The following is a 27219-nucleotide window of genomic DNA, read 5'->3' on the forward strand; positions in this document are numbered from 1 at the left end:
CTCTTGTAGACCAGGCTGGCATTGAACTCACAGAGATCTGCCTGTCTCTACCTTCCAAGTGCTGAAATTAAAGGTGTGCACCACCACCACCTGGCCTTGTTTTTTGTTGTTGTTTTGATTTTTTTAGAACAAACAAAACACAACACAACAACAACAAAAAAAAAAACAACTCACAGATTCTCTATTTGGGTTAGCCTATGAACTTCAGGATCCATCTGCCTGTCCCACCCCGCTTCCCCCAGCACTGGGGTTATGGGGATGCACCACTGACCTTGGCTTTTTACAGGATGTGGGATGGGACCTCAGTCTTTCTGTTCACACAGCAGGCTCCATACTGACTGAGCCATCCCCTCAATCTTTGTATCTTTTTGATTTGTTGTTTTCCTTTTTGAGACAGGGTTTCACTATGTAGTCCAGGCTGGCCTGGAACTCATAGCTGTCCTCCTGCACCAGCCTTTGGATTGTTGGAATTACAGATATTTACAACTGGCTATATTCTTTAAAAATAGAGAGCCCCAAAGTTCCCTAAGGTGGCCTCTTTTTTAAAGATTTATTTTTTTGTGTGAACGTTTTGACTACAAGCAGGTAAGTGCATCATGTGTGTGTTCAGTGCCCATGGAGGCCTGAAGCCAGTGTCACATACCCTGGGACTGGAGTTGTAGATGTCTGTGAGCCACCACGTCTGTGCTGGGAACTGACTCATTCTTTGCAAGAGAAGGCAGAACTCTTAGTCACTGAGCCATCCCCATCCTCATGGGGTGGCCTGTTTTGCTCATGAACAGCCTGAGTTCTCCTTTCTCAGGAGATTGCACCCTACCCTCCTCCCCTCACTCAGGTGTCACTTATTCCTGTCTCCATTTGTGTCTTAACCCCGCTAGGGTAGGTTGGATGAAGTGCTCCGCTTTAGAGCTGATCCCTCTCTTCCATTTAGACACTGGAAAGTCTGTAAAGGATATGCAGCCCCAGTACCATTGCCTTTCACAGATTCGGTGTAGCCTGTTCCCCAGCCACCCACTCACCCATGCACCCATTTTACCTGCCCACGTTTAACCATGCTTTCCTGACCTGCTACATCACACCCTTGGTTAGTGTACCGTTCCTTGACAACATGCAAGCCAGTTGAATAACATTTAGGTTTTTTTTTGCTTTGTTCATGTTACCCTTTTGCTCAATTAGGCTTCTTGAACAACTGTTTGATTTCCTGGATACTTTGCAAAACTGCTTTGCTCCCTCTCCTTTTAATGTGAGCTCTGGGATTAAAACTCAGGTGGCTGCCCCGCACAGCAGCACCTTTGACCCAGCTCACAGGCCCAGTGCCAACTTACTGACAGGCTGGGAAGCCGAAAAGCTATCCCAAAGTCTCATGGTATGAGGCAAATATCCCCGAAGAAAATGGTAGAATTCACAGTCTCATATCTCTCTAGGCACTCCTTGTCTGTCTGTCTGTCTGTCTTTCTGTCTGTCTGTCTATCTACCTATCTATCATCTATCTATTTATCTATCTTTGAGAGAGGATCCTAGGCTGGCCTCAACCTTCAGATCTTCCTCCCTCACCCAAATGCTGAGATTAGAGGCATCTACCATCACTCCTGATCTTTAATACTTTCATATTATTCCAACATTTAATATTTTTTTATGATAAAAATTTAAAAGTGAAACATATGGAGTACTGTGGTATATACTGTTAGTCCCAGCTACTTGGGAGACTGGAGGATTGATTTCACTAAATCTTGAGACCAGCTTTGACAGTGTAAGAGGACTAAACAAAATGTTGGGCGTGGGAGCTTAGAACCTGTCATCTTAGCTTAGGAGATTGAGACAGGAAGACTGTCATAAGTTGCTAGACCATTCCTCAAAAATAAACCATTTGGGCTGGAGAGTTGACTTCAGAGAACCTGCATTTGATTGCTAGCACCCACAAAGTTGGTCGGAAATCATCTGCAATTCTGGGGATCCAACATTCTCTAGCCTCTTTGTGCATGGGTATGTATGTAGGGTAGACACACACACAGGCAAAAAACTCACGCATTAAAAATAAAACAAACAAAAAACCAAATGAAACAACCCAAACAGACAGACAAATGTTGAATCTAGTAGCACAAAACTACACCATGACCAGGTGGGATTTATTCTAGCAATGTATACATGTAGTTTTGGTTTATTTTTCTGACGGCACTTTAGATTGATTTTAGGACTTCACACATGGGCTAGGCAAGTGCTTAATCATGGAGATGATTAATTTCCAAACATAATATATAAAGGCCTGTCTAGCTCCTTGTGGAAAAGGGTCATTTATCTCTGCCATGATCGTGGCTCCTTTAGCCTCCTGTTGTTTCCCAAGTACAGAGTAAGAGGCTTTCTAGTGGCAGTTATAATGAGCAGGTCAAAGTACCCTTGCTCTATCTCTAGATGAGATAAGCCCCCTCTGGAGACAATTGCGGTTGGAGCTTTCCCTGTCCTGCTTCTAAATAACCACTTGGAGACTTAATAGCAATTGTAAACTACTTGGCCTGTTGCTCAGGCTTATTACTATCTAGCTCCTACTTTTAAATTTCTATTTATTATGCATTACCATAGAGCTATGGCTTTACCTTTGGTCTAGAACATCTTGCTGCTTTGGCAGCTTGGTGGCATCTCCCAGACCCCACCAATCTTCCTTGTATTTCAGTTTGGCTTTCCTGCATAGGCTTATTCTGTCTTGCTATAGAGCAAAGAGTTGGTGTAGCAGCTTCTTTATTAACATACTCACAGCATAGAGGAAGTTAATAAAACATATAGCATATAGGAAAGATGTCCCACAGCACATGACCTCTAAGTAAATTTGGGGGTACGAAGCACCAAAATCTTAGTTGTTGAAATCTATGCCAAACTAAGACTGGCTGTTGGTTCTACTCTTGGATTCCACTGACTGGCATCCTTTTCACTGGGATACAGTGCCATAGAAAAATCTCTGATTTCACAAATGGGATGTATAGTACAGGATAGTGTTCTGTGCTTTCAGAGTTCGTCAGGCTGGCATTTTGGTTGCACCTTTAGAATCTGTTTCAGCCTTCTAGAAGGCCGGTACAACCAGTAGATATCATCGTCATGGGTTCATTTCTATTTCTTTAGCTGTGCATGTGGAACTTTGTGCTTGCAGATCTCCTTAAGCCCAGATCCTCAGAGCTGACAGTTTACTGCCAAGGAAGGCCACATCCATCTGAGTGTCTCTCTGCCATGTTCCTTTACTCTTTAGTTTTGACAGGGTCTCATGATACTCTTCTCTCAATTGCTCAAAGGATGGATTACAGGTATGCACCACTGTCCACCTTCTTTCTTTCCTGATTAAGTTTTGCTTTTCAGAAGTTGGTGATAATTTTTCTTGCCTAGCAAACAAGAGGAGTTGAGTTTGGTCTCCAATGCACATAATCCAGACAAGGTGACAAACTGTAATCTCATGCTTTGGAAGTAGAAGGCAGAGGGTCAGAAGTTCAAACTACACAGGGAGTTTGAGACCAGCCTGGACTAGAGACTTTGCCTCAAAAATTACTTTTTTAATTAATAAATATTTTATTCTTAAATTTTATTCTTTTCTGGCTTTGTTTTGAGACACAGCCTTAAAGGGCCACCTTGGTCTTTAGCTTGCTATATAGCTCAGCCTGGTCTGACCTCAAAATCCTTGCTCCTCAGCATTCTGAATGCTGAGATTACATGTGTTGGCTATCATGCCTAGCTGAACTTCTAGTTCTGGGATCAAATCCAAAGGCTATGACACGCTAGACACGCACTCTAGCTAGCCCGAGCCGACTGCACCACTACTCGCCAGTTACACTAGATCATCTAAAAATGAATTTCAAAGCTATGGATTTTCCTCTGGGTTCCACCTTATTAACAACGCCGTTTTAAGATTTTAACCGCCCATACTTTATGTCTAGCAATAGTTCGACAGCTCACGTTTTTCCAGACTATTTTCACTGTTTCCCTTTCTCAGACAAGACAGCCTGTTGAATATTCAAGTCCTGGCTCCACGAGGCTGGAAGACACCTCATGGAGCCTGCTTGTTACCGAGTGCCCAGTTGGTCTCGGTCAGTGCTGCTCTGCTGCTCCGTGAGCTCTCAGGAGCAGCAGTAACCCCATCACCCTCAGTGAGTAGTCCCCTCCACAGGGTTTGCACACGACTTGTTTCTGACTCTAAGGCCACTGTTCTCAGGAGCAGCAGTAACCCCATCACCCTCAGTGAGTAGTCCCCTCCACAGGGTTTGCACACGACTTGTTTCTGACTCTAAGGCCACTGTGGTGCCCCATACATTGTTCTGCTTGACTTGAACAGGCAGAGTCTTCCTCTTCCCTGGCAGGTTCTCCTGAGTGTTAAAACCACCTCTAGACTGTGTTCATTTAGCTCTATCTGCAGATAACTATCTTTTCATCGACATTTCCTCACGGATAAAGTAGGGAGCTTAGGGAGCTTGGGGGTCCCTGCCCAGAGGTTCTATAAGACGTACATAATTGACTGGAGTGGGGAACTTTGTGGTAGTGTAGCCTCCCTTATGCTGCCCAAAGCTCTTCAGTGGCGAAGGTGTTTGTGAGCTGCCCATGCTGTCGGCGGCACTCTTCCTGGTCTAAGTGCTGGTGTGCTGTCCAGGAGGATTCCTGGTGCTGCGGCACTCTTCCTGGTCTAAGTGCTGGTGTGCTGTCCTGGAGGATTCCTGGTGCTGTAGCTGCCTTGAGTCATTTGTGATCCTACAAGTGATCCCAATGAACTCACCGATTCACTACCCGGATTGGGATGGAATCCTTTCTTTGTTTTTGTTACCTTTTTCATCCGGGTGAAGGAAGGGTGAACAGATGCTTCTTCCCACCATCCGAGGAAAAGTCACAAGGACCTGAGAGTCAATATGTCTGGCTCTGCAGGCCAAGTGGTGTCTTCTTTAGATTGTTTGACACCATCACAGTGGGCAAGCACTTGCAGAAAGCCAGTGAATGGGTGTGTCTTACTTGGTTCACACTGTAGTCTGCTAACTCCTGCTTTAGCCCAAACCATGTACTTTCATCAGAAGTGAGTCACAGAAATGGAGCGAAAACCCTCACTTTACTAATGTACTTTATTAACTGTTACACCTAAAAAGCTAATCAATCTACCACGTTACACAGTTTTGGGACATATACATTTTTAGTTAATATAAGTTTATGACAGATAGAAGACAGCCACCGTCGATTTATCTTCATTCACCAGGAGTCTTACATAGAGCAGCGCTGCTCTTGTACTTCTCTGCAATCTCTTTGATATTTTTCAAGAGATCTTCAGACATGCTTCTTTCATACTCTCTGTCAGCTTTAGCAATCTGTTCTTCAAGGTGTTTCTAGTGGAAACAATTCACAACTCTTAATGTACAAACAAGTGTGACATTTACATACAAGAATGACATTTGTAAATTATTAAAGGAATGTGGTGAAATGTTCAACATCCTTAATCATCAGAGAAATGCAAATGAAAACAACTCTGAGATTCCATCTTACACCTGTAAGAATGGCCAAGATCAAAAACACTGGTGACAACTTATACTGGAGAGGCTCTGGGGTAAAGGGAACACTTCTGCATTGCTGGTGGAAATGCAAGCTGGTACAGCCCCTTTGCATGTCAGTGCAGTGATTTCTCAGAAAATTAGGAAACACCCTTCCTCAAGACCTAGTAATACCACTTTGGGTATATATCCAAAGGATGCTCAATCGTGCCATAAGGACATGTGCTCAAATGTTCATAGCATTTCCCACAGAGAGAACCTGGAAACAACCTAAATGCCCCTCAACCAAAGAATGGATTAAGAAAATGTGGTACATTTTTATAATGGAGTACTACACAGCAGAAAAAATAACGACAGCTTGAATTTCACAGGAAAATGGATGGAGCTAGAAATTTTGAGTGAGGTGACCCAGACACAGAAAGACAACTATCACATGTGCTCACTCATAGGTGGTTTTTAAACATAAGGCAAAGAAACCCAGCCTACAAACCACAATCCCAGAGAACTTAGACAACAATGAGGACACTAAGAGAGACTTACATATATCTAATCTACTGGGAAGTAGAAAGTAGAAAAAGACAAGATCTCCTGAGTAAATTAGGCATATGGGCACCTTGGAGGAGGGTTGAAGGTGGAAGGGAAGTGGCAGCGGAGGGAGCAGAGAAAAATGTAGAGCTCAATAAATATCAATAAAAAAAAAGAATAATAGGAATAGAAGAACTCCAGCTCAAAAGGACAGAAAATATATTCAACCAAAATCATAGATGAAAACTTCCCCAACTAAAAAAGGATATCCCTATGAAAGTAAAAGAGGTTTACAAAACACCAAGTAGACTGAACCAAAAAAAGTCTCCTTGTCATATTATAATCAGAACACTAAACATATAAAGGCAGACCTATCAGAAATATACCTGACTTTCAATGGAAAACGTGAAAGTCAGAAAGTCAGTCACTAAGAGATCATGGATGCAAGCCCAGACTACTATACTTCCAATCACTATTGATTGAGAAAACGAGATATTCCACACAAAAAAAATCAGATTTAAATAATACCTAGTCATAAACCCAGCCTTACAGAAAGTACTAGAAGGAAAACTCCAATGCAAAGAAGCTAGCTGCACCCATGAAAACACAGTCAACAGATAACCTCACACCAACAAAACACACAAACTACCACCAAAAAAATAACAGGATTTAACAATCACTGGTCATTAATATCTCTTAAGATCAATGGACTCAATTCACCTATAAAAAGACACATGCTGACAGAATGGATATGAAAACAGGATCCATCCTTCTGCTGCATACAAGAAACACACCTCCACCTCAAAGACACTGGCCAGAAACCTATGGAGGCTGTCCTCATCGGCCCTATAAAAGACATGATGCACATTTAGGAAAACACCCTGCCATTTATGAAGAAGGGGGAACCTTTTACATCCTGATTAAGAATCCATGGTACCCCAGAAGGGAAATGAGAGTCATTGGGAAGCTTTATGATGGCATTTACCGCAGGCTCTTATCAGGAGCGCTCAAAATACAGAGGGTACACATCCCACTCGCTCAACCCCACAGTAGAAGAAGTGGTCCAAGGCTGCTCAAAGGTTCTTACGTCCTTATTTATCACCTTTATTGGACCCCAGCTCCCTGTAACACCATGTCATTTCAAACCCTGACTACTGTGTATCAGCTGCTGAATAACACTCAGCGTGACCTCATTGGAGAATGCTGGTTGTGTGTCCCTCCAGAGTCAAGCTCTCACCCACCCTTTGTGGCCTATTAGATTCTCTCCCCTTACCACGTGTTAATTCTTCCAAGCCAAACGTCACTCACTACCACCCCTTATCTTTCTCATATTCCTCTCTTTGGCAGTACAGACTGCTTTAATTCCTCAGGAACACACTTTGTGGGCATTTTGGATTCTGAAACCTGCAATAATACCATTACCCTTGGTACTACCACCTAGCCCCTACGTCCAAACATTCATAATGCATCTATTCTCTGTGATATTCTGCTTACCTGATAGGGGGTATAGGAGTTGTGCCATAGTGTTCCCCTTCCCTGAATTAGGGGTGGTTCCTGGTGAAGAACCCTTGTCAATTCCCACCGCCAAGTTCATACCTTCATGACACGGCATGGCAAATGAGCAATCTAAGTAAGACCCTTTCTAGCAGCCCTGGGCATAACTGCAGCTGCAGCCACTGGAACAGGAGGACTAGCCGTTTACCATTGCTTTCCTCAGAATCCATCCGGAATTTGCAAAAGGTAGCTCAGACTATCCTTACTCTTCAGGGACAAATGGACTCACTAGCTACCATAGTACTACAAAATCAGAGAGGATTAGATTTCAAAATCTAGCCAGCGGATCACTAATAGTCAGATATGGCACTGGATGCTTCCCTTCCGAACCCCTCATTAAGGAATATTTCTCTTAATTCTACTAATTATGCCCTGTCTCTTAAACCTCTTGTCTAAATTTCTTCAACAACAAATCCAAAAGATTTCTAACCAGACTTTGAACAAGTTACTATTGCAGGATTCCCAGCCTATAGCTACAAAGCCACAGTCCTTTGCATCCAGTTATTTCCTGGGGATGAAGATCAAGATTGTCCCAAGAACTTCAATGCCCCAAAGCAGCAGGAAGTAGTCTCATGAAAACTTCGCCCACTTCTAATCCCCCTGTTATTTATTAACATATAAAAAGGGGGAGTGCAGGGTAAAAGGGACAACTGGGATAGGAAACCAACCAATCACGGAGCACCCTGACTCTGAACCCAGAGCCAGTGAGAGAAACACACCTTGGATTTGAGACCTGGGCCGGGGAAAAAAACATCGTTATTCCTGAACTCAGGACTAAAGACATGTGCTCTGACTCTGAACTAGTGTCAAAGAAACACACACTGTCCCTAGAATCAGAGGGAGACAAAGAAATGTGCCCTGGTCCTAAGATTAGAGACACCAGTCTGACAGTGGGGGGATCTAGGCCCACTGAATGTGGGTGGCAGTTGAGTGGCTGGGGCAGACTGCGGGGTGACTGGCAGTGAGAGCAAGATTTATCTCTACTGCTTGTACTGGCTTTCTGGAACCCATTCTCTTTGTAGGGATACTCTGCTCAGCCTAGGTAGCGGGGAGAGCAGTGGTCCTGCCTCAAAGCAATTGCTAGACTTTGTTGACTTCCCATGGGAAGCCTTACCTTCTCTGAGGAGTGGATGGGGGATAAGTTGGATGTTGGAGGGAGCAAGAGGAGGGGAGGCAGAGGGAACTGGGATTGGTATGAAAATGTTAAAATGTAGGGTTTTTTTTCAAATAAATAAAAGAAAAAAGGAAAATTTGTTATTCAATTCCTATAGAAACAAAGCAGCTAGAATTCAGCGAAGAGCTTCATACTTACTTCCAAAGACCCTACATGTGTAGAAACCATCTCTAAAAGATGCAGTAAGTCATTTGTCACTTTTCCCCTTTCTTCAGTTGTGCTTTGTAGAACCAGTTGGTATCTACAGAATTAAAATAAAAAGAAACCAATTGTTTAATATCTAGAAAATAAATGAGTAAATTAGTACAGTGTAGTAACCTGAGCAAAATGCAAATTTTGCATTTATATATTTTACTATTTTCCCTGAGAAATATTTGGTGGATATAGAAAATCATGCCTGGCCAGAAGTGGTGGCACACGCCTTTAATCCCAGCTCTCAGGAGGCAGAGATGGGCGGATATCTGTGAGCTTGAGGCCAGCCTGGTCTATAGAGTGTAGTTCCAGGACAGGCTTCAAAGCTACAGAGAAACCCTGTTCACCCCCACTCCCAAGAAAACCATGCCTGGTAGAATCCACCCAAATGCCATTATGTAAGCACACAGATCACTACCAGATGCTTCCGTTCACTTGATGTGTGGTCAGCTACCCTGATGCGATGACCCGCCTCTAATAGTGGCATAAGGTATCTTATTTTTTTGGCTTAAATCCTTAAAATATCATTCTTTGCACCCCAAATAGTTTCATAATAGGAATTAAAGATAAAAAACAGGAAGCAGCTTTACAAAGTTTAAAGAATCAGATCTTGGCGAGGTGAACTTACTCCCGCTGGACAGCCTCTAGCTCATCCATGGCTTCGCTGAGGCCCTCGTTCACAGCACTCTCCAGTAGGTGCTTGTGTTTCTCCAGGGATTCAAGCTCCCTGGCACACTTCTCATCTTGTGCCTCAGCCTCCTATTGGAGAAAAATCATTTTTTCCATTCATATTCCATTTGCTAAAGGCAGATTTAAGTGAAGTAGGTTAAGCATTAAAAACAAACGAAAAACCAGAACGTTGCATCATTTATATTTCCAAGCTGTTGACTGCCTCCTTTAACTGTTCCAGTGGGGACTCCATATGATAAACACAAATGTGCCCCCTCCAGGAAGATTCTGTGTAGCACTCTATTTAACAATGTTTCAAGTCTAATTTAAGGAAACCTGGTACTTTGATTAAAATTTCACACACATATTAACTATGTTTAGCAAAATTAGTTCCAGTCATTCTCAGATTCCTAGATTTGTGATGCTGAAGTATGGACTTACAAAGTCTTTCACTTGAGTGCTTTCCAGAATAAACTTAACCTTTTATGCAAGGAATATGATAACAGTAAAAATAATAGGCACACATTTCACACTTCATGTGCAGATCAGATGTTGTGTTACAACTTCCAAAAATTCTACACTGCTCAAAAAGCATCCCGTATATTAATATAGGGCAATACAAACGTTTCTATTTGTGATACGTTGCTGGTATAACTAATAATGACACAGTTGTAAAACTTAATTGTATGATGGCCCGTGAATGGGGTCCCGTCTGTGAAAATTCAGGGCTGATAGAACAGCGGCAGTCAGTCTTCCACCTTACCAGCCTTCTGGAGCTCTTATGAATAGCCGGAAATTTAGCTGGGAAAGTAAGTTCGCAATGATTTATTTTCAAGACTTGTTTATTTATCATGCACATAGTGCTCTGCCTGCATAACAGAAGAAGGCACAAGATCTCATTATAGATGGTTGTGAGCCACTATGTGGATGCTGGGACCACAATGGGACAATGGAACTCAGGACCACTGGGAGAGCAGCCAGAGCTCTTAACCTCTGAGCCATCTCTCCAGTGCTTTGCAATGATTCTTAATGGACAATTACTTATGCCCAGGTGGGTCTCAAAGCTGTGTCAATCCTCCCACAGGGTCTTCTAAATGTTGGGACTACAGGTATGAGGACACCACACCTGGCTTTTTTGGCTGAGTTTTGAGGGCTCCTGTCAGCTTTTGTATACCGCCACATCCAGCTAAGATCAGACTCGAGTCAGATGAACACACTGGTCCAGCTCCTACCTTCACAGTTTGTTGGTAAAGGTCGTCCAGCTTGTGCACCTCTTCCTTCAGCATCCTCACATTTCTCCTGCTCTCCGTCTTCATGGTGTCCAGCTTGACAGACATCAAAATTAACATTCAACATTATAGGACTTCTATATTTGCTTTTATGCATATTTGTTTATGTGACCTAGCCTGGCCTGGAACTTGCAATCCTCCCAGCCTCTGATAACAAAGTGCTGGAATTGCTGGTACAATGCACACTCTTGACCTCTATTTTATTGAGGAGAGGAAAAGATCTTCCTAGTAAAAAGTAGGGGTTTTTTTTTGGTGGTACTGGGAATTGAACCCAGGGCTGCAGCCACATGCTAAGAAAGTACTTTACTACAGAGCCATGTTTGTAACCCATAAGGTCAGATGCCAGGAAATTTGTTAACACTGAAAACACCTTTGTGCGGATTACTTGAATAGCTATTTATGTAAAGCTGTGGATTTTACTTACATATTGATTTTTAAAAAAGGAATAAAACTGGGTGGTAGTGGCTCACACCTTTAATCCCAGCAAATCCCAGCACTCAGGAGCCAGAGGCAGGCAGACCTCTGTGATTTCAAGGCCAGCCAGCCTGGTCTACCAAGTGAGTTCCACGACAGCCAGAGCTACACAGAGAAACCCAGTCTCAGACAAATCAGAATTTAAACCACTGTTGCTCAGCAATCACAAGTCACACTCGACGCTAGGCTGCATTACGTGCACCACTTACTTGCTCTAAAGTGTTCTCCAGATCAATTTTTTTATTTAAAGCTTTGCTAATTTCTTCCTCGCTTTCATTCAAGAGCTCTTTCAGAGGTACCTAGAAAATACATGAAATATGGGAGTCAAGATATATTATAAAATTCCCACGAGGTATGATTATATTATGATGTAAGAAAGTTTCAGAGAAAAAAATAAAGCTATGACATTTTAAATATACCATTGGTGAGAAAACATCTTATTTTTTTGAAGCCAAGGCTTAAGAAAGAAAAAACAGCTGGTCTCAATCTTTTTCCAAGTGCTAGGATTATGGGTATCTGTCACAGTGCCTGACAGTCCACTTCTTTCTATATGTATATGTATGCATGAGTGCAGGTCCTTGCAGAGGCCAGAATCGTGTCTCCTTGGAGCTGGAGCTACAGGAGGCTGTGAGGTGACTGATGTGGGTGCTGGGAACGGAACCTGGCCTCCTCTAAGAGCAGGACACAGTCTTAACTATGAGCCATCTCTCCAGACCCCATTTCTCTTTATTCCTTCTATTTGTCTACTAACCTGCTGATTTTACTTCAACACCATACTGCATTGTTTCCCACTGTATTGAGAAAACTGAGGTAATACCCACTTTAAAATGATTAAACAGAAATAGTTCTGTTAAATGTAACCTGAAACTAAACTTTCCATACAACTAGTGTATACAAACAGTATACAATTCAGTGGCTGTACTATACTCACATTGTTATTTAAATGCCATTGTACTTTAAACATATTTCACTACTCCAAAAAGAAAATGCCATATGTCATTATGTATTAAGTCTTTTTTGTTTCTGATTTTAGGAGACAGGGATTCTCTATGTAGCCCTGGCTGTCCTAGAACTCACTATGTAGATCAGGCTGGCCTCAAAGTTAGCGATCCACGTTCCCCTGCCTCCTGAGTGCTGGGAGTACAGCCTTGTGTCATTACACCTGGCTCTCGAGTAAGTCTTTTAAAGCTACTGTTGACTTCCAATTTTGATCAGTTCCTTTCTTATGCTGTCCACCAAACCCAGATATTCTACAACAAACATGGGCTCTACCACTGAATATAAACCCAACTCCTGGTACTGGGTGTGGTTGCACAAGCCTCTAAGCACAGCAGTCTGAGGCCACTCTGAACTACGAGTTACAGTTTCAACAAAACAAAAACAGGATGTAAAAGATGGCTCAGTGAGTAAAGAGCTTGCTGACCAAGCCTGGAGACCTGAGTTTGATCCTCAGAAACCACCTAAGGTGGAGGCGAGAACTGACCTGCACATGTGTGTCACTTCGTGTACTTTCCCACACGTCTTTTCACAGTCTAATTAAAAGCAAAACAGATGAAAACCCTTGCCAGACCCCAAACAGCACAACACGATGAAACACAAAACCACCCCAGGCCTGTTTTTTGAAGGACTCATTGCCTTTTTACAATTCTCTTCCAAGTGGCTGGGATGACAGATGCTCTCCATCATTCCTAACTATTTCTGCTTTCTCCCTTATGGACTTATTTATATTAATTTTGTGGATACATGTGCATGTTGAATGCAGATGCTTGTAGAGGCTGGAGACACAGGATTCTCTTGGAGCTGGAGTAAAATCAGGTGTGAATTAGTTGCGGTAGGCACTGGACTTCTAATTTGGGATGTCTCTACAGGCAATGCATGTTCTTAACCACTGAGCTTTCTCCCCAGCATCCTACTTCTACGTCCATATCTCACTACTGTATAAAATATTTCTAGGGGGCTGGAGAGATGGCTCAGTGGTTAAGAGCATTGCCTGCTCTTCCAAAGGTCCTGAGTTCAATTCCCAGCAACCACATGGTGGCTCACAACCATCTGTAATGAGGTCTGGTGTCCTCTTCTGGCCTGCAGGCATACACGCAGACAGAATATTGTATACATAATAAATAAATAAATATTTAAAAAAAAGAAAGAAAAAAAAAAGAAAATATTTCTAGAGTAAAAGTAAATTTTCTGAACATATTCTTTGTGCCTAAATACCTTTTACAAACGTGTTTAAATCAGGTAATTAATTTCTTGCTGCACCAATATGAAACCATTCAAAGTAGTGATGTGCAAAATCAGCCAGCTACCTGGCTACTGACAGAAATCAATGTACCAGCCGGGCATGCGCATGCCTTCAATCTCAGCCATTGAGAGGCAGAGGCAGAGGCAGAGGCAGAGGCAGGTGGATCTCTGTGAGTTCGAGGCCAGCCTGGTCTACAGAGTGAGTTCCAGGACAGCCAGGACTACACAGAGAAACTGTCTTGAAAAACAAAAAGCAAAAGAAGTCAATATGCGTAGTTTGACAACTAATGGCTTGCAAAACCAGTAAGCAATGATTTACTGTGTCTACTTTCTTTTCTTAATTGACAGTAAATCTAAACTGAGTGTAGTGTTATAGCCCTTTAATCCCAGCACCTGGAGGAGACTGAGGTCAGTCTGGTCTAACAGGCAGTTCCAGGCCAACAGGAAGTACAGTGACATCCTGAAGCAGATGTGGAAGTGGAGTTGCTGTGGCACACATCCGCAGTCCCAGCGCTTAGGAGGCTGAGACAGCAGCATTGTCTTGAGTTGAGACCCAGCCAGGCTGCATGGGGAGTTGCAGGCCAGGATTCACAGTAAGATCTCGTCTAAATGCTACTGAAAAGTGGTGTGTATGTGTGAATGGAGCTGGCTTGATGTAAGCAATGTCTGTTCATCAGCAAACCGCTATCTCTGAGAAGATATGGTTCTCCTTGGCTATTTCATCTCCAGCACATAGCTGGGCTGGAACACAGTCTGTACACAGTAGACACATGGTAGGTGATCAGTTCTCCCATCCCAGTATTAAGCAGACCTGACCTGCTTAGCTTTTGATTAGATAAAGCAGGTTCAGGGGGATGGACATAGTCTGGATGAACAATTCTCAAGGGAAAAATCTATAGCATTAGACTCAACATATTTGAATTCCAAAGGTAAGTATTTTAAAGGTGGTATTTTAGTATTGGCAATAAATCTGTGACACTTGTGAATAAATCTAAAATTGTAACAAATGTTTTCTCAAAATTATCTCCTTGGTTGTTTCAAAATTAGGAACAGTTTTTTGTTGTTGTTGATTACTGACTTTTTTCCTTTTGCTGCCTTGAAAAATAATTCATTATACTTCATACCTTACTGTGTGTGTTTGGACTACAACTATTCCCACAGGCGTACCACAGACATTTATTTTATCTTTCAAGATTTTTCTGAATGGCTACCATGCTCCAGTCTGGCTAGAACAACTGATCTGGTAACTAACCTTGTAAGTTTTACCATCAGTAAAGCAGGCACTTGACATTTGCTAATGATGATCTCCCGAGAGGGGCTGAAGGTAGCTAGACAACAAATCTTACCTCAGATTGTTGACATAGTCCTGACAGATTTTACTTGTAACCAAGGTTTTAATGGATAGTTGGACGAAGTAAAGGAGGTAGAGAGGAGAAGGCTCTTAAAGTAAAGTCAGCTGTGAAATAAGACATCTACCACTCAGAAGAAAGTGCTCCTTCTTAGTCTAGTCCTATGGCATTATGGTAAGGTGAGGTTCAGACACAGACTTACATAAACTTGAGCCCTGTATTTGACAAGGCATTTGGCACCAGCTTCAGGATTAAACTTAATTTCGAAGTCATAACCTTTGGAATTCTCAGCACTTTTGGGAATAAGCTTTAATTTTCTAGCCAATTTGTGGTAGTCTGCTAATTGTGCTTCGATCTGGAAGAGAACACAAAAAGAAATGTTAAAAATAAAGCAGTCCTAGACAGTGTGGTTTTCAATGGTCATTTCTGTAACTCTACACAAGTGGTTATGCCAGCTTTTAGTAGTTTGATAATTAACGGATAGTAATATTAAAATATATAAATGAAAAGTTTCGACAATAATTCTAAGGCTGGAATTGGTGAGCAGTATACCAGTGTTCATACTCCATATAAACTAGAGTAAATCCATGTTTAGTTATCAACTTAAACTTATATTCTCAAACCTAGATAAAAATATGAAATAAGACCAAAGTTTAGAGCTGGGCACGCGTTTAATCCCAACACTTGGGAGGCACAGGCAGGCAGATCTCTGTGAGTTTGAGGCTAGACTGTTCTACAGAGAGTTCCAGGACAACCAGGGTTACATACAGAAACACACACACACACACACACACACACACCAAAAAAACCAAAAACAAAACAAAAAAAACCCAGTGTGAGGGGGAACCTAAAACTTACATTTGACAGTATACATATTAACACATTTTAATTACCCCAAATAAAAGAAATAGATAATTTACACTTCAAAGTATTATCTTAACTATATTGAAAAAAATTTTTAGTAGTTCACATTTCTCTGTCCTTCAAGGGTACATCTGTTACCAGGACGGTGTGCTTTCCCTCTAATGGAGTCCCCAGTTTTCCCAAACTCTTAATTTACTTTACAATGTGACATATCTGTTCACTTTTACTAGCTGAATGTAAGCTCTATAGAATCAGATATATATCTGTGTGTGTGTGTGTGTCTGTGTGTGTGTGTGTGTGTGTGTGTGTGTCTCCTCCCCAGCCCTAGAACACAGCCTGGCACTTTCTCTTCTCTTCTGTTACTCTCTAGGCCCAATCAGTGGTCTGTTCTACGGCTTCCTGCTCCTCTTTTCAGTCTAATGAAAGAGCATCCAGGAGTGCACTGCTTATGTCTCTAGTTCTTTCTCCCATTATCAGTTCCCACAGCCAACACTTCTGATGATCTAGATGCAGTTGCAACCATTATATTTCACAAGAGTTCTAGATTTTATATTTATATAAATATAAATATATACTTATATTTCACAAGAGTTCTGCTATACTACCAGGGCAAAATTTAGTACAGAAAAAAGGTTACAGATGCATTGTGTAGGTGAGTTTTTCTAACCTAGACAGACATTTAATACTCTCAGCTCTCGGATACCCAGCCCACTAAGTTCTTTTCTCATGGCCAGAGTTGGACTCCTCCCTAGGCCACTGCTTACCTACCTCCTAGATTATTTTCTTCTTTCAGCACGTTCAACCAAAAAAAAATGCTATTCCTTTTAGTTTCATAAACCCAATGTTTACTTACTTTAGAGATTTACAACCTTTCCTTTCTTACACAGCCTCTGAGAGATAAGGTACCCTGAAGTAACTCACTTCAGATTAACTGATGTGGTCTAATTACACTTCATTTTTTCTTTCTTCTTCTTCTTTTTTTTCCAAGACAGGGTTTTTCTGTAGCTTTTGAGACTGTCCTGGAACTCTCTCTGTAGACTAGGCTGGCCTTGAACTCACCGACGTCCGCCTCCCTCTGCCTCTTACACTTCATTTTCTAAGGAAGCAAGTGGAGGCTATAAAAAGGTTAAATGATGTAGACTATGCATGCTGTTAATAAGAAATTACAGGCTAAAGCTAAATCAAGTTTGATCAAATTTTAGGCTCAAAGACTGGGTGCCACATCCTTTTCATTAGGATTATGTATTGAATTTGATACCCCAAGCATGCTAAGCTTGTGTTCCATCATTAGATAGACCTCTAATGTGTATACAGATGTATACCTATTTCTTTTATACCCAGGGATGGAGCTTACCTACCAGGGTTAGGAGATAAGAGAAGACAGATGACTACTCACAGTGAAATGCTTGCTCACTCTATGTTAGAATCACATACATACATTTATTTATTTGCTGAGATCTTAGTTCATCCTCAGAAAACCGAGTTTATCTTCAATTTGACTGATAATATTAGAGGTGTTGATGAGCTGGCATAAGGATATGAGTGTTTTAGCTGTTCTAAATGTCAGTGTTAGTAAATTTATCCCTCCACTTACTGAATTCCCCTTGGTTACACAGGCCTTTAATAAGGTCTTCCGTGATGAGTGGATATTCATGACTTACCGCCTCTTTGCCTCTGGCATATTTTAATTCCTCATTCCACATTTGTTGCTGTTCAGTCTCTAGGTCTTTGGTTAATTTATTAATGGTCTGCTGCAATTCATTTTTTTCATGATTTATTCTCTCAATGTCTGCAACTGAGTAGTTTTGGTTATCAACAATATTCTGTAGCCGAGCGTTCTCCTCTCTCATTGTTTCACATTGCAATTCTGCAAGAGAAGAAACAAAAGCTTTCCGAAATTTCTGTAAAAAAAAAACCTTACAGAGAAACTGATGGCACTGTTTACGATTGTTTAAATATCAACTTTACACATATACATCCATTCTCTTAGGTAAGTGATCCTACCTCATTAATGACAGAAGCCATACAACTAGAGCTTTAGGTTGATATCTTCCATGTTTGGCTTACAACAGTTTCAGAAGGAAGGGTCTGACAAATTGTGGCTCCATTCAAAGTTACATTTAAAACTTGTAAACAGGCATAGTTCAACTTTGTTAATGTTCATTTTAAATGCTTCTAATACTCTTTTACAAATTTGAACTCTTCAGAAATGTGGTTTTTACACAATCATTGGTAAACTCTACCTCTAGCTGGCTTAAGTAACTTTACGCCTCTATTATGTCTCTGCACAAATGCATGATAGATCTACAGAATCTAAGTATGTCCTACCCATTTTTAGTCACTAATGGCTTTAAGTAATCAAGGAAGTTCACCTAGTCAGAGAATTCAAACAAATGACAGATGATATTACTCTCTCATCTACACAGCTGGCAACGTTTGGATGTAATATTCTCCTAAGAATAAGGAGGTGCTAAAGTGGTGTGGTTGGTAAAGAGTCTGTGGTGCAAGAAGGAGGGCCTGAGTTTAGATCCAGCACCCACATAGAAGCTGGTCATGGGGCACACTTCTGGGACCCTCATGTTATGGGTGGAAGGTGGACAGACACAGATCCCTACAGGTCAGTGGCAGCCAGCCTAGCTGAAGAGATGAGCACCAGATTTAGAGAGATGCCATGTTTCAAAGTAAGGTGCAGAGTGATCAAGGAAGACCTTGGTGTTGATCTCCAGGTTCCATCCACATGTATGCACATACCACACATGAACATAAACCCACACATAGACATACGTATGTCATGTCCTATACACTCACAAAAAGAACATATGTACCAATTCGTTTGATTATGTGTAAAGAAAAGAATAATATTAGTATTGGTTTAATTACACTGGAACTAAGAGAATAGTCTAGGATATGGAATAGCAAAGGACATAAATCAGGGGCCAAGAAAACAGCATTCACTTAGAGCAAACACAATATGCACAATTGGAGTATTTTGTATAAACTTGATTTTAGTATATACTATGTGACAATTACAAGCCTTGGTTTGTAGATGATCAGAACTACATAGAGTTAAATCCAAAACTCTAAAGACCATCTTCACAATCTACATATGATAGACATAAATTGGGAAAACCTGAAGGAAGAAATTGCTGAATTCTAGGAAAACTGCAGCTCTCCTTATACTTATTTTTAAACTGTAGTTTAATGGCTCTGTGACTTCAGTCGACTTCTGCTGTTTCTGGCATCACAGAAGTTAGCAAGTACTATGTGTCATAGTATTTTCCAAAGCTTCACTACAGTTGGCATGTGCTCCTGAATCCAATGTTAGGAAGATGCAGGACACTCAGGAGCATCCTTTGCTGTGCTGTTGTGTGTAGAGGATGGGGCGCGTGCAGGTTTCCACTTTGTTTTTAACCCGTTTCAGCTGCGGACTTGCTTACATGGCACTGACAGAGGATTCGACAGTTACAGGCAGCCAAAGGAGGCAGAGATCAAGAGTCTCGCTGGTTATGGCCTACCAAACTGAGATTGATACCCAGACTATGTAAAGCTGCAAGGAGAGAATGGACTGCAAGAGTTGTCCTTTTACCTCCACATGTATCCTGTGGCATGTCCTCACACATATAACATACACATACTAAGTAAAAATGTAAAAAGGGATCTGGTTTATAATGTAAAACAATATATTTATATAGAATATATTAGAATGTACCATAAATATATAAAATTATAGTTTATAGTATATATATAATATATAGCTATAAATTTATATATAATGTATTATTATATTAAAAACACATACAGGTTCATATTCGAGGACTTCCGTTCTTAGAATAGGTTGTCTGTTGGCTTCAAAAAGCCTGTGCTGAAGCCAGACAGGAACAGCAGTGCACACCTATAACCCTAGTACTTGAAAAGCTGAGATAAGTGGACGGTCAAGAGTGTAGGCCAACCGGGTTTGCTCAGTAGGACTGTTCAAAACAAAAAAGCCATGTACTGAGAACACTGGAAGTTACAGTGGGCTGGAAAGGGCTACACATCTCTCAAACATGTAAATATCACCTTATCTGGAAAATGGTCTTCATACAAGTGATTGGGAACGCTGACGTGAGAGAACCCTGGATTATGTAGCTGTGCCTTAAACATCACCATAGGTATCACTGTAAGATAGCAAATGGAGAGTTCATGTAGATAGGAAGATGAAGACATAGGGACCAGAGAGATGCTCAGCAGTTGAAGTACTCAGTGCTCTTCCAGAGGGCCCAGATTTGGTTCCCAGGGCCTACATGGGTAGCTTACAACCATCTGTGACTTCAGTTCCGGCAGATCTGACACCCTCTTCTGACTTGAGGGTATCAGGTACACAGGTGGTACACATAAACTTAACATATACATTAAGACTTAAAAAAAATAGAGCTGGGCAGTGATGGCACACATTTTATTCCCAGCACTCTGGAGGTGGATCTCTGTGAGTTCAACACCATCCTGGTCTACAAAGAGAGTTCCAAGACCGCCAGGACAACACAGGGAAACCCTATCTCTGAAGAAAAAAACCAAACCAGCAAATCAACGAAAAAAAAAAAGAAAAGACAGAGAGAGGACAGAAGGGAGAAGGGTGTGGTGACAATTTATAATTCTAATTTTTTGAGGCAATATTTTGAGTTTCAGGTGATCTTGGGCTATGTATTATTATGGGCCCCTGGAGGCTGGGGCCAGAGGATCTTCAATTCAAAACCAGCATGGGATACAAATATAGTCTTAAAAAGAAGGAAGAAAAAAAAGAGGATGCAGAGAAAAGACAGTAAGAAGATGGAGGTAGAGATTAGAGTGATGTGGACATGAGCCCAGGTATGCTATCAGCCATACAAGCTGGAAAAACAGATTCCTCCTGAGTCCTTTGGCAAGCACACATTCATTGGCTCTTAGATTACATTTGGAACTATGAGAGAAAAAAATAATTATTATTTGTTGCAGGACAATTGTCTATATTCTGTCAATTATGTTTTAAGTAAATGCTGATTGGCCAGTAGCCAGGCAGGAAGTAGAGGTGGGTAAAGGAGAACAGAAGAATTTATTCCTCCCCAGTCCTGTCCCAACCACAGAAGAAGAAAGATGTGATTGCTCCGCTGAACTGAGCCATGTGGCCAACATAGATAAGAATAATGGGTTAATATAAGTTATAAGAGTTAATAAGACGCCTGAGCTAATGGGCCAATCAGTTTGTCATTACTATAGACCTCTGTGTGATTTATTTGGGGATAAATGGCTGTGGGACCTGGTGGGAAGACAGAAACTAGGCAGGACGAAAACCCAGACAACAATTATTATCTTGGTTTTTTTGAGACAGCGTCTCACGATACCGCTCTGGCTGTCCTGGAACTCATTTTGTAGACCAGGCTGGCTGCAAACTCACAGAGATCCACCTGCCTCTGCTTCCCACGTGCTAGGATTAAAGGTGTGTGCTACTATGCCTGGTTGAAAGAACTAATACTGAAAACTTGATAACTACTACAGGAAGTTATCAGAAGGAAAAGATCACATAGCTGTTCACAGAGGCCCATAGGCCAATCTAAATGATCCCTTAGCTCTGCTTACCTAGTCTACTAATTTCTTCATCCAGGCCACTCAGTTTCTCATCTAGGATGGACGAATGTGACTCCAAACTGCTCAGGTATGCTTTATACTTTTCCACATCTGATTGCAAGGAAGCTTTCAATTTTTTCAAGGATTCTAGACAATTCTTGAAGAAAAAAACATACTAAATTAGTTACTTTTACCAAGAAGCATTCTGTATTTTAAAGAAAGCAATATTATTTACACTTATCTTAGAAGAAGTCAAAAGAACTAAAAAAAAAAAGAATTTTGGTATTACTGTAACGTTATAATTTAATGAAAGACTTCAGTTTCGGATAGGGAAAAACCAAGGATAATGTAGAAACACAAATACTTAATATCTGATTACTTTTCAGAACAATCTAGGTGTTCCACTAATTAAACCAAGATAAAGATTCTGCTATCAGGGTTGGAGAGCTGGGCTCAGGGTTATGAGCGCTGCCTGCTTTCATTGGACCTGGATTCAATTTAACAACTCTCTGTATCTTGAGTTCAGATTTGACACCTTCTTCTGTTCTCCATGGGCACTGTGAGCATCTGTTATAGTCAAAATACCCTTACATATTCAAATAAACAGCCACATTATCATCTTGCTTTTATAAAAACATGCATGTTACAGTATCCTCTATAAGTATACAGTATACCACTGTGTTTTCACTACCTAAACTCAGGACCTCTTGAGAACAATGCTCCTTACAAGTGAATACCCCAGGGACCCTGTCCAAAGGGGAGTTTGGGCCTTATGTAAACAGGCAGGAGTCTTTCATCACATTCTGAGCACCATTAGTCCATGACTGATAGACCACAAGGGAAACAAAGCACCGCAGATACCACCCATGGCTTCACTGAAAGTCTGTACTATCCTACCTTTAAGAAGCTTATTTGTTAACCCATTTAAAAACACCTTCCATAAGAGGGTCTTCTCAAACAGGCTCAAGAGTCTAAAGAGTTGTCAAGTGAGTTCAAAAAGAAACTAACCGGTTCTTTTTCTCTTTCTTTCTCCAATCTTGCAATCTGCTCATTTAGTGCTCTGTTTTCTGCTGCTAATGACTCCAGCTTGGATGCATCTACCTTATATAAATCATCTGGAAAAAAGCCCAAACACTTCATCAGAATCAACCTACAGCATCCTTCTGGTTTTCAGTACCTTATCCTCTCCCTTCCCCCAATGCTACCTTCTAAAATAGCAAGTGTTATTTTTACTCCATGGAATAGCCTATTGCCCTCAACTTGCTTAAGCTTTCTTTCATAGCACCTGTTGTTATTTGCCTAATGGTTCCCCATTTAATTATCATTACTTTCTAAGAGAATAAAGTCAAGATAATCTGTTCTTCATTACTGCATTTTTGGTGCCTGGCACACAGTAGGTATGTAAAAATATATTTGAGTAGATTAATTTATATGTTTAATTGAATATAGAAACATTAAATAACTCACGAAATGTTTTCCATATTAGATCACAATGAATTTTCCCTTGTGTGAGTTATGCATGTTTATGTGGGCATGAGTATGCATGTGTGCATACATAATCAAGGGTTACATTGTGGACCTTACTTGGCTGTTTTCATCTAATGTCCTAGATAAGATCTCTCCCTGGTTTGGTCAGTTTGGCTGGCTGACAAGCTCTAGTGATCTCAAATATCTACCTTTCCACCTGCTACACTTGACATTTTTATGTCTATGTGCTCCCTGGACAGAGAGGGGATACTTACAACAGCTGGTCTGTTCTCTGCTCTTACATCCTTAGTGCATCCTGAGGAATGTTGGTTTTCCCTCTGACCTTTTGTGCCATAGGTGTCAAAGTGATATTCCCCCATCACTACATAACACTGAGGGAAAAATAATTTATATGGAAATATAATGGCTTGTTAACTTCCTTTAATATCTCTCTCTCTCTCTCTCTCTCTCTCTCTCTCTCTCTCTCTCTCTCTCTCTCTCTCTCTCTCTGAAACAGGGTTTCTCTGTGAAGCCTTGACTCTCCTGGAACTTACTTTGTAGACCAGGCTGGCCTCAAACTCTGCCTCCCAAGTGCTGGGATTAAAGGAGTGCACCACCATCGCCTGGTATTTTATTCCATTGCTTTCTAGTTCATTAAGTTTCAAAGAGGTCAAACATGTCTTGAATTCACATAGCCAGAAAGGGGTATGACTCAGGGCTGACTATTTTTTGCTTAACTATTACTTGTCCCCATTAAAGAACCATCAAAGAACAATTCATAGGTACCCACCTCATACAGTAGCTAATGAAAAAAAAAACAGGCATGACAAAACAAGCAAGCACCCAGAGTCAAGTGGCAGCCCAGCAGGGAGGGCACTTACTCAGCTTCAACTGCAGCTCTGCATTCTCCTCTTCAAAGGTGTCAGCACCACTCATGAACTTCTCATAGCATTTGATGGTGTAGTCCAGAAACAACTGATTATGATAAGTAGATTTTTAAAACAAAGACATGATTTGGTATTTCGTTTGTTTCATTTTTTTCAAATTGGAAATTTAAATTTGAATAAAAATGGAGTAGGCAGTTTTATAAATTCCTTAGAATAACAGATTGAAAACCTGCTATTAACTGTGCTATAAAGATGTACACAATCTATTACTTCTAAACATGAATAGGGATGAAAATACACAATTTGGGTAGATATTTTGAAGTCAACCCAGGAAGCTTACTAAAAAGTATAATTTGACATAAAATGCACAAACTTAGTCTTCTTTAAGGAGAATGCTGGGACTGGCGATGCTCAGTGGTCCTCCTGTACAGGACCTGGTTTGTTCCCATCACCAAAATGGCGCCACACAACTATTCACAGCACCAGTCCCAGAGGAGCTGCTGCCCTCTCTGACTTCCTGGGGCCATAGGCAATATGTGGCTCACACATATATGCAAGCAAAATATGTCCAAACATAAAAAAGCAAACATAACAATAATAATGATGATGTTGATGATGATGACGACGACGACGAAGCGGAGGCTACAGAGATAGCTCAGTGGTTGAGAGTAAATGTTGCTAATATAGAGGAGCTGGTTTTGGTTCTCTGCACCCACATGGTGGCTCACAACTCTTTGTCATGCTAGTCCAGAGGATCTGACACTCTCTTTTGGCCTCCATGGGCACTGCACACATATGGTACACAGACTTACACGCAGGCAAATCATCCACACACATAAAATAATAGTATATTTTTAAACAAAGACTCAAACAAACAAGCCAAAACAAAAGCTCTGAGTCACTACTATGCATGTATAAGACTGGAAGAAAAAAAGAAGGGTTTGCACCTTATGAAAAATTGAAATATATTATGATTGTCCAATTCCAATTAGACAGACAGGGACTAATCATGAAAGTCAGAAACTTCAGGTGAATAATACTATGGAAGGTGGAGCCCTAAGAGGAGACTATTAGAGCTGTGACCCAAGAGAAAGTTCTGTTTTCAAACATGAAGCATTTTGACCAGTGTAGGTCAGCCTTGGAACTCACTATGTAGCCCAGCGTGGCCTCTGACTGGTGACTCTTCTTCCTCAACCTCCCTGAATGTTGGAATCATATTGTCTCACAACACGTGACTCTGAGAACAGCTAATCAGAGTATTCCACAGCCTAGATAAAGTACATATTTCCCAAGACAAACGCGTACCTTTTCACCAATACTGTGCTTACTAACAAACCCTCTCGTGACCCTGTTGATATGGAAGAGAAGCCTAGATAGGCAGTAAACATTCCTGTAACCAGAAGGGGACCCCACTGGTGGCAAATGACTATACCTTCATGCCACTGAGTCAATCCTAAGTAGTTTGTCTTCCCACAAAGCTGACGACCAGAAGGTGAGTTATCCTGTGATAAACTGTGCTAAAAGTGTCATCCGCTGTACATGCCCTGCCACGGTGGGCTCTTCCCTAGGAGCTTTGCTGCTACTGCTGAGGGGCTGACAGAGCCCAGGGCTCTGGATGCTTCAGGCAAGCGCTCTGAAAGAGCTCTGTCTCCAGCCTGAGGATTCTCAAGAGGAAAGGGTAAAAGGTTCTCCAGCAGCCTCTCCAGCTTGGATCACTGCTTAATATGGCAGGTTCATTCTTGTTTCAAACAAAGGGGTGGGTTGGTTGGACAGCTGAGTGGGTAAAAGTACTTCCTTTGCAAGTCTGCCCACTTGAGGTTGAGACTCAGGGTCTATAGTGGGAGAAGGAGTCAACCCTTGAAAGTTGAGTTTGAGACTCAGGGTCTATCGTGGGAGAAGGAGTCAACCCCTGAAAGTTGTCCTCTGACCTCACATGCGCATGTGACACACATGAATGTACACATGTACACTCTGAGCAAAACATGTCATTGATGCTACGCTAGTCAGTTAATGTAACTTTAAACTATTTCTCGGGCATTGATAAAAAATAAGACTAGAATGATTACCACTTTCGTTTTGTGAGACAGGCTTTAACAAGACACAGTTAAAACTAGTGCACAAAGCAATTTTTATTCTGAGATGCCTATGGTCCTTAATATATATCAGGCAATATGAATAATGTCAAGTTCATTCTCGAGCTAATGTTTGTATTTTAGAATAAAGTGGGGTTTGCCGTGCATTTTATGTTCTAATAAAGCATATGGAACCAACTTATACTTACTTTTTTAAAAAAAATAATTGGTGTGGGACAATCGTCTATATTCTGTCAATTATGTTTTAAATAACACTGATTGGTCAGTAGCCAGGCAGGAAGTATAGGCAGGACAACCAGACAGGTAGTAGAGGTGGTCAATGAGAACAGGAGAATTCCGAGAAGAGGGAAGCTCCCTCTGCACTCCTGTCCAGACACAGAAGCAAGATGTGACTATGCTGCTGAAAAAGGTACTAAGCCACGTGGCTAACACAGATAAGAATGGACTAATATAAGAGTTAATAAGAAGCCTGAGCTAATGGGCCAATCAGTTTATAACTAATGTAGACCTCTGTGTGATTTCTTTGGGACTTAATGTTTGCAGGAACCGGGCAAGACAGAAATCTCTTCAACAAATAATTGCTTTTCTCTTCGGCATTTATGACCTCCCATGTTTTAGCCTTCTGTGTGCTGAGGTTATGGGAGTATACCACCATACCCAACTGTTTATTACATTTAGCACAACTAATTTTAGAAGTGGTAACTGAGCTAAGTAACAATATGCCTAACTACAGCAGACCAAACAAAATAAACCAGAACAACCTACATGCAGTATTTTAAGGGTCAATATGTGCCAATCCTGCAGTCTCAGCTACTTGTGAAGCCAAAGCGGAAGGTTTGTGAGTTCAAGGCTTTCCTTGAGTACACAGTAGTTTAAGGCCAATCTGAATAATTTAAGAGGACTTTTTGGCATGCAAAATGCCTTGGATTCAAGCCCCAGCAATTCCCTAACCCCTCTCCTCAACAAATAGTTATGTTTTGTATTGATAAATAATTACATTAAAGTAAGAAGCAGGAGGAAAAGGAAACTTATCTATAACACATATATTAGTTCCAACACTTTTCTTTCTTTCTTTCTTTCTTTCTTTCTTTCTTTCTTTCTTCCTTCCTTCCTTCCTTCCTTCCTTCCTTCCTTCCTTCCTTTCAGTTCTTTTTGAGACAGGTCTCACTATGTAGCCCTGGCTAGTCTGGGATTTACTATAGAGACCAGGCTGGCCATGAACTCACAGAGGTCTGTCTGCTTCTGCCTCCTGAGTCCTGGGATTAAAGGGATGAACATGGTTAAATTTGCATTTTTAAGTTTTGTGCTTAGTAATTTTAGGAAGTTATAATGTCATTTCAATAGTAGGCACACTAAGTAT

The 27219-nt window shown here is 41.1% G+C and overlaps 1 protein-coding gene across 1 annotated transcript in view; it reads right to left on the reverse strand.

Moving 5' to 3' along the window:
* Positions 1-5066: 5066 nt before the first annotated feature.
* LOC142839746 (kinetochore protein NDC80 homolog) overlaps positions 5067-27219 on the reverse strand; it is a 29725-nt gene continuing 7572 nt past the window's right edge. Inside the window, exons 6-15 of the mRNA XM_075956026.1 lie at positions 23761-23854; positions 22421-22527; positions 21425-21569; positions 17494-17699; positions 15171-15323; positions 11588-11677; positions 10848-10940; positions 9575-9705; positions 8893-8995; positions 5067-5339 (exon numbers count right to left, since the gene is read on the reverse strand). Coding sequence (XP_075812141.1) covers positions 5202-5339; positions 8893-8995; positions 9575-9705; positions 10848-10940; positions 11588-11677; positions 15171-15323; positions 17494-17699; positions 21425-21569; positions 22421-22527; positions 23761-23854 — 1260 coding nt within the window. The 3' untranslated portion in view covers positions 5067-5201. The remainder of the gene's footprint in view (positions 5340-8892; positions 8996-9574; positions 9706-10847; positions 10941-11587; positions 11678-15170; positions 15324-17493; positions 17700-21424; positions 21570-22420; positions 22528-23760; positions 23855-27219) is intronic.

Source organism: Microtus pennsylvanicus, chromosome 22, assembly GCF_037038515.1.
Source record: "Microtus pennsylvanicus isolate mMicPen1 chromosome 22, mMicPen1.hap1, whole genome shotgun sequence".
Classification (NCBI taxonomy): Eukaryota; Metazoa; Chordata; class Mammalia; order Rodentia; family Cricetidae; genus Microtus; species Microtus pennsylvanicus.